This window comes from Carcharodon carcharias, chromosome 26, assembly GCF_017639515.1.
Source record: "Carcharodon carcharias isolate sCarCar2 chromosome 26, sCarCar2.pri, whole genome shotgun sequence".
NCBI lineage: Eukaryota > Metazoa > Chordata > Chondrichthyes > Lamniformes > Lamnidae > Carcharodon > Carcharodon carcharias.
The window spans coordinates 37,217,266-37,232,154 of NC_054492.1; the positions used below are offsets into that span (position 1 = coordinate 37,217,266).

The following is a 14,889-nucleotide window of genomic DNA, read 5'->3' on the forward strand; positions in this document are numbered from 1 at the left end:
CCCTCTTGCTCCGGAGGCTTTCTGGGATTTGGTTCTGGGGACATCAGAAGCTCTCCCGGAGCTTGTGAAGTTCTGGGCCAGCACACTCTTTGAGAGTTGTCACAGCCAAGCTTGGTGTGTCAGTCACACGCTTACACGTTCCAAAAGTCACTGGGCAACAATTAGAAATGTGGGCACTGGCTAGTCTTTCCCTCCCTTCAATATGCTGAGAATTGCTGCCCTGTTCAAATGACAGCCTTGCCCAAAGTAAGAAAGCGTTTATCATTAAGGCAGACCAGTTTACAAGTGCAATCAAAGATCAGTTCATCAGTCTGAAGATATGAAGGAACAACAGATCACAATTTTTAAGAACAGTCTTTATTTCTATTGACACATTTGTTTTCTTTATGTCAAGAATTCAAAAAGCATAGGGGGCTATAGAGCAGATCGTCTAGTGAACATGTTTTATATTAAACAATTACCAAGCGCCAGACTGAGGAAGTATTAAAACAAATCTGCATGGTAAGTTCATGAGTCGCTTTAAACATTTATACAAGCAGATTGCAGAGAGAGACAAGCTAATTCAGGATAAACACATTTGAAAAACATTGTATGGAATATACATCAGATACGAACTGAACAGGTCTGATAGATCCAGAAGGAAGAAATAAGCCTCCAATAGGACACCAGTGCCTTGAATATTAAGTTGTGCTTATAAATTTCTTTAAAATGTATGGATTAATGTCTCTTAAAATAAATATCAAAGGAATTTTATACAAATAATGCTAATAATGCATTAATTTTTGAAGAGCCTAATTTCAAGACAGAGCCTCTTTGCATTTGAAAATGTCCAAGACTAGCTAGCATCAATCACTGCTCCTAAGAAAGTAAGTACAGATTCTCCATTCTCATGTATAAAATAGGATAGTAAGCTCAGTAACTAATATCTGAATATTAGAGAACAGTGACCATGTATCCTAAGTTTTAGGTTAGCTATGAAAAAGGACAAGAAACAATCCGGGACAAAACTACTGAATTGGAGGAAGGCCCATTTCAGTGGGGGTGAGAAAAGATCTGGTTGAAATAAATTTGAATCAAAGATTTGTAGACAAAACTGTAACAGAACAGTGAAGAGGGTTTGGGTATATTCCCATGAGGCGGAAAGGTAACACAATCAAGGCCAGAGCTCCTCGGAATATTTTGTAATGTACTTTTACAAATTTTATGAATATATTTTTGGATAAGAAAAAGATAGAGAGGGAGATGAAGCAGAAAGAATGTGCGTTTAAGAGATATCGGGGTGAAAATAGAAGTGAGAACCATGTTGAACACAGAAAGTGCAGAGAAGTGAAAAAAAAGGAGAAAATATAAGAAACTGGCAGCTAACATAGGAGGGAATCCATAAATCTTCTATAGGCATATAAATAGTAGAAGGGTTGTAAGAGGAAGTTGGGGCTGATTAGAGGCAAAACGGGGCATCTCATTCTTGGAGGCAGAGGGCACTGGTGAGAAATTAAAAGAACACTCTACAACTGTCTTTATCAAGAAAGAAGATGTTGCCAAATTAATGGTGAAACTGCAGGTAGTTGAGAAACTGGATGGGGTAAAGATTGAGAAAAGGGTGATATTTAAAGTCGATAAGTTACCAGGACCAGATGGGATGCATCTGAGAATACTGAGGGAATAAAGGGTGGAAATTGCAGAGGTTCTGCCCATAATTTTCAAATCCTCCTTATAGATATGGGCAGTGGTGCAAAGAGGCCCGGAGACTTGCACATGTTACAGCCTTGTTCAAAAAAGGAGTGTAATCAGTACTTCCCCAACAACTCCAGGCCCATTGAATTTTATACAAATGTGTTAACTGCTATTAATGCACTAATTTTAGAAATGATAAACTGCGGCAAAATTAACAGTCAATTGGAAAGGGAAGCCAGCATAAATTTGTTAAAGACAAATCAGGAATGTGACTCCAGTGCAGCTTCAACATGGTTGACTCTGAACTGCCCTCTGAAGTAGCTTGGCAAACCGTTCAGTTGTATCAAGCAAGTCACCACTATCCTTTCAAGATGATGCAGGATGGACAATAAATGCTGGCCTTGTCAGTGGCAGCCAAACCCAAGAATGAATTAAAAACTTAATTTACCCTTACATCCTTTAATGAGTGCTTTATTTTTGTCCAGTGTTCTATGATTTGTAGTTATTGTATGATCTGTAATAATGACCATCTGAAACTCATATGATAAAAAGCAGCACAGATAAAAGAGTAACTAACAAAACATGGTGCTACAGAATGCTGGCATGTGTGAGAGAACTCTTTTCCTGATGGTGGAACATAATGGACTTGGAGATCCTAATAGAAGCAGTGAGTGGTTTCCAGCCAGGACCATATGGGTCTCTCTGGAAATGTAAAATTAGATTATAAGAGATGATTTTTTTTTTGGAAGTGAATGAAAGGGGGTGGGTGCCAGAGCCAAAAGCCCTTCAGTGAAATCTGCTAACTGAAGAAAATGTTAAAAACAAAATACTGAGGATGCTGGAAATCTTAAATAAAAACAAAATGCTGGAAAAACTCAGCAAGTCTGGCAGCATCTGTGGAGAGAGAAATAGAGTTAACATTTTGAGTCCCTAAAGAGAAGTAGAAATGTGATGGATGTTATACTGTTTAAAAGGGGCAGGTGGAGCAAAATAAATCAGGGAAAGGTGGGAGCTAAGGCGAAATTTGACAAAGATGTCATGGGCACGGGACAAAGCGAGTATTGATGGTAGTGTTAAAGACTAAAGAAGCTGTTGATAGTGGCATAAAGGTAAGACAGCAGAATGTGTTAATAGCAGAACAAGGGTCAGTGCTCTGTGAAAGCAAAACATAAAGTCAAGTGACAGATGGCCTTGTTTGGAGGCACAGGGATGTGGAGAAGTTGAGGAAAAAGGATCTTAAAAATAAATAAATAAACAATAAAAAAATATGTAAAAATCATTGTATTAAAAAGGGGTAATGTTGGAAGAGAGAGCTCGTAGTCTGAAGTTGTTGAACTCAATGTTAAGTCCGGAAGGCCGTGAAGTGCCTAGTCGGAAGATGAGGTGCTGTTCCTCCAGTTTGTGTTGGGCTTCATTGGAACAATGCAGCAGGCCAAGGACGGACATGTGGGCATGAGAGCAGGGTGGAGTGTTGAAATGGCAAGTGACAGGGAGGTTTGGGTCATTCTTGTGGACAGACCACAGGTGTTCTGCAAAACGGTCACCCAGTCTGCATTTAACCTCTCCAGTGTAGAGGAGACCGCATTGGGAGCAGCGAATACAGTAGACTAAATTGAAGGAGGTGCCAGTGAAGTGCTGCTTCACCTGAAATGATTGTTTGGGGCCTTGGATGATGAGGAGGGAGGTGGTAAAGGGGCAGGGTTGCACCTTCTGCAATTGCATGGGAAGGTGCTGTGAGAAGGGGGTGAGGAATTGAGAGTGATGGAGGAGTGGACCAGGGTGTCACAGAGGGAACATTTCCAATAGAATGCCATCAGGTGGTGGGGGGGTCAGTAAGGGGAAGATATGTTTGGTGGTGGCATCAAGCTGGAGTTGGCGGAAATGGCAGAGGATGATCCTTTGAACGCGGAGGCTGGGGGAGTGAACAGTGAGGACAAGGGGGACCCAATCATGATTCTGGGAGGGAGAGGAAGGAGTGAGGGCAGAGGTGTGGGAGATGGATCAGACATGGTGAGGGGCCCTGTCAACCACAGTCAGAGGGGATCCGCAGTTAGGGAAAAGGAAGACATGTCAGAAGCATCATTTTGGAAGGTAGCATCATGAAAACAGATGCGACGGAGGTGAAGGAACTGGGTGAATGGGGTGGAATCTTTACAGGAAGCAGGGTGTGAGGAGCTGTAGTCAAGGTAGCTGTGGTAGTCGATGGTCTTGTAATGAATATTGGTGGTCAGTCTATCACCAGATATGGAGGTAGAGAGGTCAAGGAAGGGAAGGGAAAGGAAATGTCAGAGATGGACCATGTGAAGGTAAGAAAGTTGTGGAAAGTGTTAGCAAAATCGATAAATTTTTCCAGGTCCAGACGAGAGCATAAAGTGGCACCAATACTGTCATCGATGTACCAGAAAAAGAGCCATGGGAGGCAGCCTAGGTAGGGCTGCAACAAGAAATGTTCCACATACTCAAGATAAAGACAGGCATAACTGGGGCCCATGCAGGTACCCATAGTCACACCCTTAGGTCACCCCTTCCTCTCCCTCCCAGAACCATGATAGGGTCCCTCTTGTCCTCACTTTTCACCTCATCAGCCTCCGCATTCAAAGGATCATCCTCTGTCATTTCCACCAACTCCAGCGTGATGCTACTACCAAAAATATCTCCCTCTCACACACCCTGTCAGCATTTCATAAGGACTGTTCCCTCCATAGCACCCTCGTCCACTTGTCTATCACCCCAACTCCTCATCCCCTTTCCAAGGCACCTTCCCATGCAATCACAGAAGGTACAACACCAGCCCCTTTACCTGCTCCCTCCTCATCGTCCAAGGCCCAAAACACTCCTTTCAGCTGAAGCAGTGCTTCACTTGGACCTCCTTCAATTTAGTCTACTGTATTCACTGCTCCCAATGTGGCCTCCTCTACATCGGAGAGACCAAACACAGACTGGGTGACCGCTTTGTGTAACACCTTCGCTCAGTCCACAAGCATGACCCAGACCTCCCTGTCGCTTGCCGTTTCAACACACCACCCTGCTCTCATGCCCACATGTCCATCCTTGGCTTGCTGCATTGTTCCAGTGAAGCCCAACGCAAACTGGAGGAACAGCACCTCATCTTCTGATTAGGCACTTTACAGCCTTCCGGACTCAACAATTTCAGACCACGAACTCTCTGCTCCATCTTTACCCTTTTTTAACTGATTTATTTATTAAATCCTTTTTTCCCCACCCTGCTGCCCCAGTCCCCAAACAGGGCCTCTGTCATTTGTTTAAATGTTTTGCTTTCACAGGATGCTGACTCTTGTTTTGCTATTAACGCATTCTGCCATCTTACCTTTATGCCACTATCAGCACCTGCTTTAGTCTTTAACAGATGACCAATAACACTTGCTTTGTCCTGTGTCCATGACATCTTTGTCAAATTTCTCCTTACCTCCCACCTACCCCTGACCTTCTATTTTGCTCCCCCCGCACTTAAACAGTATAAAATCAATCACATTCCACTTCTCTTTAGCCCTGAAGAGTCATACAGACACAAAACGTTAACTCTTCCTTCCCCCTCCACAGATGCTGCCAAACCTGAGTTTTTCCAGTATTTTCTGTTTTTATTATTGAAGAAAAGAATAGTTTTGACTTGGAAAGAAGAGCAGGGGTCACCTAGGTTGAAGGTTCTAAATATGTTAGCCTTTATAACAAAGACTGTAAGAGTAAAGTCTTCCTGCAAATGCATGTGGCCTTGGTGAGACCACACTTTCAGTACTGTGCGCAGTTTTGGTCTCCTTATCTAAGGAAGGACAACTTTCCTTGCAATGAAGGCCCATTAGCTTAATTTCTGAGGTGAGGGGATTGTCCTTTAATGAGATATTGTGTAGTCTAGGCCTATATTCTCAGGAATAAAGAAGAATGAGAGATGACCTCATTGTAACAAACAATTCTTAAGGGGCTTGATAGGGTAGATGCTGGAGGACGTTTCGCCAGTTGACCAGTCTAGAACTAGGTGGTCGCAGTCTTGGAATAGGGCTCAGCCTTGTCGGGCTGAGATGAGGAGAAATATTTTCCCTCAAAGGGTTGTGGATCTTTGGAATTCTCTCTTCAAAAGGGATGTCCATTCATTGCGTATATTTAAGACAGCGAGCGCTGTAATTGGTTGGGGTTCAATGTTGTCCATTTGCAGCATCACCCAAAGTTAGAATATCACATGCTGTCTTTGTTCAAAAAGAAATTGCCAGCAACACATTAGCATTTTCAGATTCTTCAGTGTTTTCCTGCAGTGAGCAATGTTGAGCTGAATAGCCACTTCTCCTTCAATAGTTCTATCGAATTGTCCATCAAGTGAGCGTTCAGACGAAGGAATTAAGTTAAAATGTGGCAGATTGTAACAACACGCTATATGCTAGGGTTCAGCCTCCGAGTTCCACATTATTAGGATTCAGACTTTGCACTTCTAATTATTTCCTAACTAATCATTTGTTTTTAATGGGCAGGTGCCCACTGCAGTTTAGCCTCTTGTTATGAACCAGCTGCTGCTTTAATACGTCCAGCTTTTAATCTAATGTCTCATCGAATTTCATTTGTTTTAATGCAGAGATCTCAATGCTAACAAAACATTTGCTTCAAGAGAATTTCAAGATGGCCACATTCTAAGAATAACCACAACTCCATCATAAACACTGTTAAATATTACCGCCCTGCATTACCATTACAAAATAAGCCTTGGAATTCTGTGTACTTTTTAAAATGAATCCACTCTTTGATGTTGCTAGCTGCTTAGCTACCGTATTAAGCTAAAGACTTAGGAGTTTTTAGGATATCATTAGCATTAAAATATTACAGTTCAAAAGGTTGCCTCTGTCTGCAGGCTCCAATAAACTGAATGTTACATTCAGTTCAATCTTTTCTTTATCAGCTCTGGCATTTGGTGCTATCTGATAATTATTTAAAAAAAAAAATTCTGTTTTTAAAAACTGCTGGGTTCTTAAATCTATCCTGCAAAGTACCCAGTCCAATCATTAAGGAGAAGGAGTTTTAAACTTTCCTGAAGAACTGACAGTCCTGTGGAAACCAGGTATGGTCAGCATGTGGTTCCTTAAGAATATATACCACAATACCCAATCCAGCAGAATCCGATTTAAGGATAGGCCTGCAGCTGTGCTCCTGGTTTCTGCCTTATTTCTAAAGCTAAGCCCAGCTAGGAGGCAGGCCTCTCACTCATCCAGTCATAGCCAGAGAATTTCCTCCAATGGCTTTTCTTCCCCTCACCTCAGGAGTTCCCCAGGGATTTATTTTTCATCCCCTCTTCCTTCTCATTTACATGCTGCCCTTAGTCTATAATGCGCAAGGACACAATGTCGAAAACACCCAGTTCTCACTCTGAACTCCAACACTGTCTTTGTGTTGTCAGCTTAACGGTCTGACTCCCGTCCTAGAAGAACCTCAATTTTCTCTAATTAAACATACTTTCAAATAAACACTTAAAATAACAATTAACTGAACCAGATTATTCTCCTTACTACATAAGCAGTATAAACACAGAATGGGATGGGGAGCATTGCTGTATTTCAAATACTGGATAAATTACTTTATATATTAAAAATGGCTTTACCTTGTACAGATATATAATGTGCTTTCAATAAGGGTAGATCCATTTTTAAAGACTGCATAAAGGATAAGAATAAACAAATGCCATATCCAGGAGATTTAGGATTAGACTACTTAATTGCACAATACCAAATATAGAAGCTTTATCTACTATCGGGCGCGTGTCATAAGTTCCTCCAGTGCCTTTTCCCGGTGATTGTTGTGGATGAGAAGAACTTCCTTAATATCTTCATGCTGGAAACCCATCTCGTCAAATTGTGTCATTAAGGTCAAGAACTCTGCTGCCTGCGTGCAGAAGGGTGCAAGAAATGAAAAAGGGAGTCAGTGAAGTTTGGCAGCAAACAAAAGCAGCTCAGCTTATCAGTTTTGGACATCTTTGAAGGACATGGTGATAAAATCCAGACAAAGAGTAACTGTGCTGCTATCACACGATCTAAACTGAGAACAGGAGGGACCGCAGGGAACCATCAGGCTTCATTTTATGGAGAGTTTGAAGCTTTCAAATGATCGTAGATCTCATAATCCTGCACACTCTGGCATTAGGAAGGACTTTGCTGTTCAAATTTCACCAGCATTTGTGATTTCAAAACAAATTGAGCTTGCTCTAGAAATTCTTCAGAATAACCACAAATGAAACATTTCCAGGTTTCTTACTTTTTGATGCCCCATGTCTAACTTTCAGAGAAAGACGGATGCTGACCAATCAAGCACTTTAAATATCAACGGGTGAGCACTTAACGATTATCCTTCATCCGAAGCATTGAAATAACAAAATAATTTTATACAAACAAATTAGACATTGACATAGTAATATTCAAAGGGTATAATTTAGTGGTCAGAGGCCTGGCACAATAATTAAGATAGATCGGAACAGCAAGCTGTAATATGATGCAACAAGTGCAATACAGAGCAGAAGAGTGCATGAGAAACAGGCCAAGATATAGGTGACTGAATTTTCTGTCACAACGCCACTGAAAATCTAAGCAGACTCAGGTCTTTGGGACTACCAATTGATAAATTACAATAAATAAACTATTCGTTTTGAGGCGAATATGACTTCTTTCGGAGAGTCATATTTTACTCGTAACATTAACTCTGTTTCTCCACAGATGCTCTCAGACCTGCTGAGTTTTTCCAGCACTTCCGGTTTCTATTTTAGATTTCCAGTATCCACACTATTTTGCTTTAATTCTTTTTGAAGGTTTGATTCTTAATCTTAATTACTATTCCATTCTTGAAAGGGGGAAATCAACTGCACAAAACCATCAAGGTAATTCAACTCAATGCAAATGCATTGCAGGATCTATATTACATTGTTTTGATCAAAAACTAGTAAACCTTGTAAGATTAAGAGTCATTTTAAACAATACTGCACACAGTCTCCTTGAAGAGTAGAAGCTGTCATCACTATGTTAATTAAGATAAATGCATAACATGCCCATATCTTTGTCTGTTATTTTAGCAGAAGTGTTAACTCATTTTGAAGTAAATAGTTAATATCTGGTTTGGTTTGTAGCATTCTTATTCTGGAGTCAGAAGGTTTTAGGTTCAAACCTCATTATGAGCTTGGCTAATAACCTAGGCTATCACTTCAGTGCAATAGTAAGGGAGTGCTACACTACTGTGCCTGTATGATTCAGCCAGTAGCACTCATACAGTGGTGACTGCACTTCAAAAGCAATCCATCAGTTATTAAAACCAGTAGGGATTTCCTTGGTCTCTAATAAAGGTTATTTTTATTGCCAGCAGAAATTTCTAGTGACATTATTCAGTGGAATATGGGTAAAAGATTAGGTAATATGATGTCTATAGGACAGAATAAGCAAAAAAGGGTAATGATACTTTGAAAATAAAGGACATTAAAGAGCTTCAGACCTTTTCCTCTGAATTCTGAAATATCTCCATGGCTTCTTCCACTAGTCTCTTCTCATAGCCCTCCTTACAGAGACGGTCCCAGGCACTCAGGTACTTGAGGATCTGGCATACAACCATTCGACAATTAAAGAATGAAAGCATCACAAAATATTACCCCTAACATTACTTTTCGTGCAAAATTACAGAAAGATCACGAACATTGGTGGCTACTGCTATTTAAGAACAGTTACAAAAAATGCATCATTATGGTCAGTCGAACCTATCTCATTATTTGATTCTCAATTTATTTCTGGTGTTTTACGACATGTTGGTTATAAGTAAAGAATTGGAAGGGATTAGAAAACAATTCAATGTTTGCTCAAATTATGAAACTAAATTCTATTTATCTGACACTTATTTTCATTTAGTTATTTCAATAATTTTTCTGATTGAGTTAAAACAATTAACACACACTATTCCTCAGGTAACTTAATCATTCAATAGTTATATATAACCCCCAGTGAAATGTTCAATCTTCAAATGACTTATACAAAATTCAGAGAATACAAGGACAGAAATAGAGATTTGTATTTATTTGGCACTTTTCATGACCACCAGCGATCACAAAGCACTTTCTAGACAATGAAGTACTTTTGAAGTGTGATCACTGTTATAGTGTAGGAAACACAGCAATCAAATTGTGCACAGCAAGCTCCCACAAACAGCAATGCAATAATGAGCAGATAATCTGTTTTGTGATGTTGATCGACAAGGACATGAGGGTACTCTTCTTCAAAATGGTGTTGTGCGATATTTTATGTTCACCTAAGCAGGTGAACAGGGCTTTACTTTAACATCTCATTCTAAACACCTCTTACAGTGCAGCACGACCTCAGTACTGTAATGACAGCCTTGATTTTTGTGCTGGAGTACAGGAATGGATCTTGAACCTAGGACCTTAGAACTCAGAAACAAGTGTGCTACCCACTGAGCCACAGCTGACACAAAAGACATCAGAAGAACTTTTAGGATAGCTTTATAATGAGCTTTATCTCAAATACCTTGCACTACATTGACAAATAGGGGATTTTTTCCTAACATGTTTAGTGCTTATCAAAGTGAGACTTGCAGGTCAATAGGTCAGAACTGGGGGCAGAATTGTCCCAGATTTGCCCGCCATGCCGTATTCTTGCTGCTTCCTCATGCAGGACACCATTTTGAAACTGCAGCCGCATGCACACTTCTCAATGCTTGCAGCCCAGGACTGCTCCGGTGAAGGCATGGCCCCAAAAGCCAAGAACAGTGCAGCCCCCCGATTTCAGTGACGCCTCCCTGGGACGCCTTCCGCATGCTGTGATGTCCTCTACTCCCACTCTGGCCACAGGAGGCCTATCAGTCTCACCACTCTAGCTTGGGAGGTAGTGGCAGAGGTGGTCAGTGCTAATGCTACACACAAGAGGTCAGCCATGCAGTGCAGAAAGAGGATGAATGATCTCAACTGTACCGCCAGGGTAAGGCAACTATCTCATCACTCTAAAATTACACACTCACAAGCCCATCACAGATTCACGGACATCTCACTCACTGCCAGCTCAAGGGACATCACCACTCATTTTCTCACACACACCCTCACATCTCCATCTGGCCTCATCTCCTCTGGAGACTGTCTCCTCAGCTCTCACCCCTTTGAGGCCATTTGCACAGGTCAACAGGTGCCCCCACACACACACCCTGGGATACCCCCCCTTCCCCAGTACAGGCCTCACCCTGCAGCCTCTTCCCTTGCCTCAGGCCACTTCTCCCCCTTCCCCAAGAAAGACCTTGCCCAGCAGCCATTGAAAAGCCATCCCCCTTAAGGCTGGTCTGGTAGGTAGAGACCTATCATGAGGCCCCCTAAAAGTGATGTTGTCCTGCCCTGCAAAGCCTGGCGCTGACGACAGCGAGTGCTGCCTGAAGCAAGGTAGGTGAGCAAACCTCGAAGTCCCGAGTGAAGGGTAGCTCACCAGGCCCACAGTTGTGAAACATGAAAGCGTAATCCCGGATGATCCAGTGTGGGGGAGATGATTCCGGCGAGCAGGGCTTATAATGCTAAAGTATTGAAATTAGGTTCCTGATGCACAGCAGCAGGAAACTCAGCCTGCCACTGATGTGCGGAGCGGGTGGTCGCTAACTGTTTCACGATGCCGAGAAACCGATTTTTGGGCATCTCACCATATTGTCCCCCCATCCACCATGACACAGATGCCAACAGGGCCGGAAAATTCTGGCTTGGGTTTCTAATAAAAGTTACAATATATAAAAAATACAGACTTCCTGTTTAATGAGCAGGGTTAGTGTCACGCACGGTATAATTTTGCAGAGCCTTTGTTTTTGCAGCAGGTAAGTGTTACCTACTGTGTCAATGCAGAGGCTTTGGTTATTCAGCACCTTATAAAGAGTTGAGCCTATTTTTATTCAAGAGAGTTACTCACTGTCCGGCTGTATGGACCCTCTTCTTAATCAACAGGGTAAGGGTTACGAATGCAGAGCATCTGTATGATGGTATGGATTCCTCCATTATTCAGCAGTGTATAAGGTTACATTCTGTATGACGCTGATCAAAGCTTATCAGGAAAGTAAAGCTAAAGAGAAGAATCCTGACCTCTAAGTTTCTTCTTAGGCCATCATTAGATTGTTTTTGCTTTCAAAATCAATGCAAAGTGAAAAAAAAATTGCTAACTCTTTGTCATTAGCATTTGAAATGCCTTGTCAATGAAGTCTGGTTAAATGCAAAGAGTAATTCTGGAAACTGGCGGCAGCTACAAGTGGTGCAGCTCTCCAATTGAAAACTATTCCTAACAGTTGAGTGAGTGTCTTTCCTCACTTTCAAAACATCCACACTGAGAATGTTAAGAATTTCTAAAGCTGAAGGTTAAAAGTTACAAAAAAAAAAAATTGATGGAGCCAAAAAATGTTTGCAACTTAAGCTTCTCTCATTAGTTTACATTTACTGTGGAATTAGTTGAGCAGAAATAAAATGGTTTTCAGCTGAAGTGATTATTGCCAAGGGAGTCTAACATGTTTACCGCAGAACAATTCCAGGATTTATATTGTGATAGAATTTACTGTAAATATAATGGTAAAGGCTAACAGCACTTATCATTATTTATGTTCAAATGGGCATGGAAGCAGGCACTGTTCACCCACTTGCTACAGTAAATTCTGGCCCATTAAGTAACTTCAGGCAAGCGCAGATGTGCAATTAAGTGAAAAACCATAATTTGCTGTCTGAGATATGCTGCAAGCTGCACAAAAACAGCATCTCACTGTTTAGCTCCCTATTCAAATGAATTAGAGGGTGTTAAGTTCCTGTACTGACATCATTTGTATGGACTAAACTTGCTACAGAAATTTAGGACTTGTCCATTTCAGTCTAAGCACCCCTTTTAACAGTGCAAGAAGTCTTAATTACTGCGAAACAATATCAAGCACTGAAAATTAACATTTACAAGTGTGGAGTCTCATTCCATCAGATTTTAATTGTTGTTGGTGGTTTAAAAAAATAATTACTTTTTTTAAACTTTTTCTTTCTGCCTCTTTTCTCTCACTCTCTTAATTCAGTCTTTCTTTTCCTCTCTTTATTTTGCTTTCTGCATTTGATTTGACATTGATTTCACTATTCTAATTGACATTTCTTGATTCTGATACTGCACTGCTCATTAATGATTCTCAATGTGATTGGTTAAGGAGATACGCAATTGGTTGCCCTGTTCATATAGGTCCTAGATGCCATACACAGGGCACTGCTGTTTGGATCTTGTGCTTAGAGAAACTTCCAGTACAAAAGGTCAAAGAAATTAAATGGGCATGGAGGCAGGCACTGTTTATTCATTGGCTACAGTAAATTCTGGCCCATTGAATAAAGTACTTTATTTCTGTAATCAATGCAGCAAAGGTTTTAATGTTTTCAAGCTAATCTGCTTTGTTTAGTTCAGCCATAATTCCAAACTATCAAACATCAAACCAAGACTACATCAGAATTCCTTTTACAGTACTGATTTTCAAGGAAAAAAATAGAGGTTATTATTTCAAAGAATTTTATATGGATCTTTGAATTTGTCTTAAAACAATGTGTGTGATGTTGCCATACAAACTAGCACGTTCTGACAGCAGATATATATAGTTTCTTTAAATTTGAAATTTAACCTGCACATGTCAAGCAGAGATGGTTCAAGTTATATTGATTCCCTGAGTATTTGTTGAGTTTAGATTATTGCTATTGCCACTGGTGGTTTTGGACAACTGCAATTCTTCTTTAATCAACAATGATAGATGGCCCTGGTCACCAATCACTTTGCTTCCTCCATTATCCAGGAGGAGTAGATAGACCAGCACATTGATGTCTCCAAGTGTCCTACATCCCCCTCCCCAAGAGGAACAGATGGGTCAGGTCACTGATGTCTCCTTCAGGGTAGGAATGGCACTGCTGTTCCTGAATACCCCAAATTCTTCCTTTTGAGCAACAGGGCAGTGTGCTTTACTGATACCCCAGACCATGTTTCCCATCCCTTTGGGAGAATGCAAAGGTCTCCAGTTAACTACTGTCACCAATTGATTTTCTCCTTCAGCTGAGGACCTGGTGGTACGGTTTTGGCCCTGATATGGTGACAGGAAGGGAGGTGGGCAGGCATGGAATTTCCCCATGCCAGATGACATGCCAGTTCTCCACTGCAGCCGAAATTTCTGCCACTTCCTTGGATACGGTTAGCTTAATAAGTCAATTAAAAGGCCAATTAAGGCCATTGAACAGAGGCCAACTGGAATTTTCAGTCTATAGATCCCCATGGGGCCTCAGAAATGTGGCAGCTGCCTACAGGAGGCCCCAGTGACAAACTGGGGAGGGGGTGTGGGTGTGGGTGCCAGTGCTCCAGGATTACTTGGAAGTCACCACCCACTGCAGCTGTCATACCGATCTGGTCACAGCTGCAGCTGCATGCTGCTCTGTTGCGAGGTTTCCCCTCCACAATCATGGTCTTGCAACTGTAATCATTCTTAATTTCAAATATGTTAAAAGTACTGAGAGGCCACCTCAAGATGGCTGCGCTCTCTCTGTCTCCCTAACCTGCTGCTCCCTCACTGTTGGAAGGGTTCCTATTGACCCTCCAGCTTCAAGAGCCCACCCACCATCCTTAATTGGATGGCAAGCAGCCTTCTAGTAACGAATTAGCTAATCAGGGCAAACCGATGTCAGTGTCCACTCCCTGACACGGTGCAGGGCCACGACCATATTTGACCCCAACTCTGGGGTTCTGACCTAAAACAGAAAGTCCTGTCTGATGAGTGGTCAATGCCAAGATTTCCCAGACTGCTCTGTTGTTGCTTATTAGGAGGCAACGTTTTGCAGGGGAACTGTAGCCTGGTCAGTTTTCCCTCTTCAAAAACAGAAATACCTGGAAAAACTCAGCAGGTCTGGCAGCATCGGCAGAGAAGAGCAAAGTTGACGTTTCGAGTCCTCATGACCCTTCAACAGAACTAAGTAAAAATAGGAGGGGTGAAATATAAGCTGGTTTAAGGTGGGGGGGGGGGGGGTGGACCAGCTTATATTTCACCCCTCTCCTATTTTTACTTAGTTCTGTTGAAGGGTCATGAGGACTCGAAACGTCAACTTTGCTCTTCTCCGCCGACGCTGCAAGACCTGCTGAGTTTTTCCAGGTATTTCTGTTTTTGTTTTGGATTTTCCAGCATCCGCAGTTTTTTGTTTTTAATCTCAGTTTTCCCTCTTGTCAGACA

At 41.6% G+C, this 14,889-nt stretch overlaps 1 protein-coding gene across 1 annotated transcript in view; it reads right to left on the reverse strand.

The window, feature by feature from the left end:
• Positions 1 to 6,775: 6,775 nt before the first annotated feature.
• LOC121269872 (ubiquitin-associated protein 1-like) overlaps positions 6,776 to 14,889 on the reverse strand; it is a 34,101-nt gene continuing 25,987 nt past the window's right edge. The window contains exons 5-6 of the mRNA XM_041174910.1: positions 9,142 to 9,243; positions 6,776 to 7,551 (exon numbers count right to left, since the gene is read on the reverse strand). Coding sequence (XP_041030844.1) covers positions 7,417 to 7,551; positions 9,142 to 9,243 — 237 coding nt within the window. The 3' untranslated portion in view covers positions 6,776 to 7,416. The remainder of the gene's footprint in view (positions 7,552 to 9,141; positions 9,244 to 14,889) is intronic.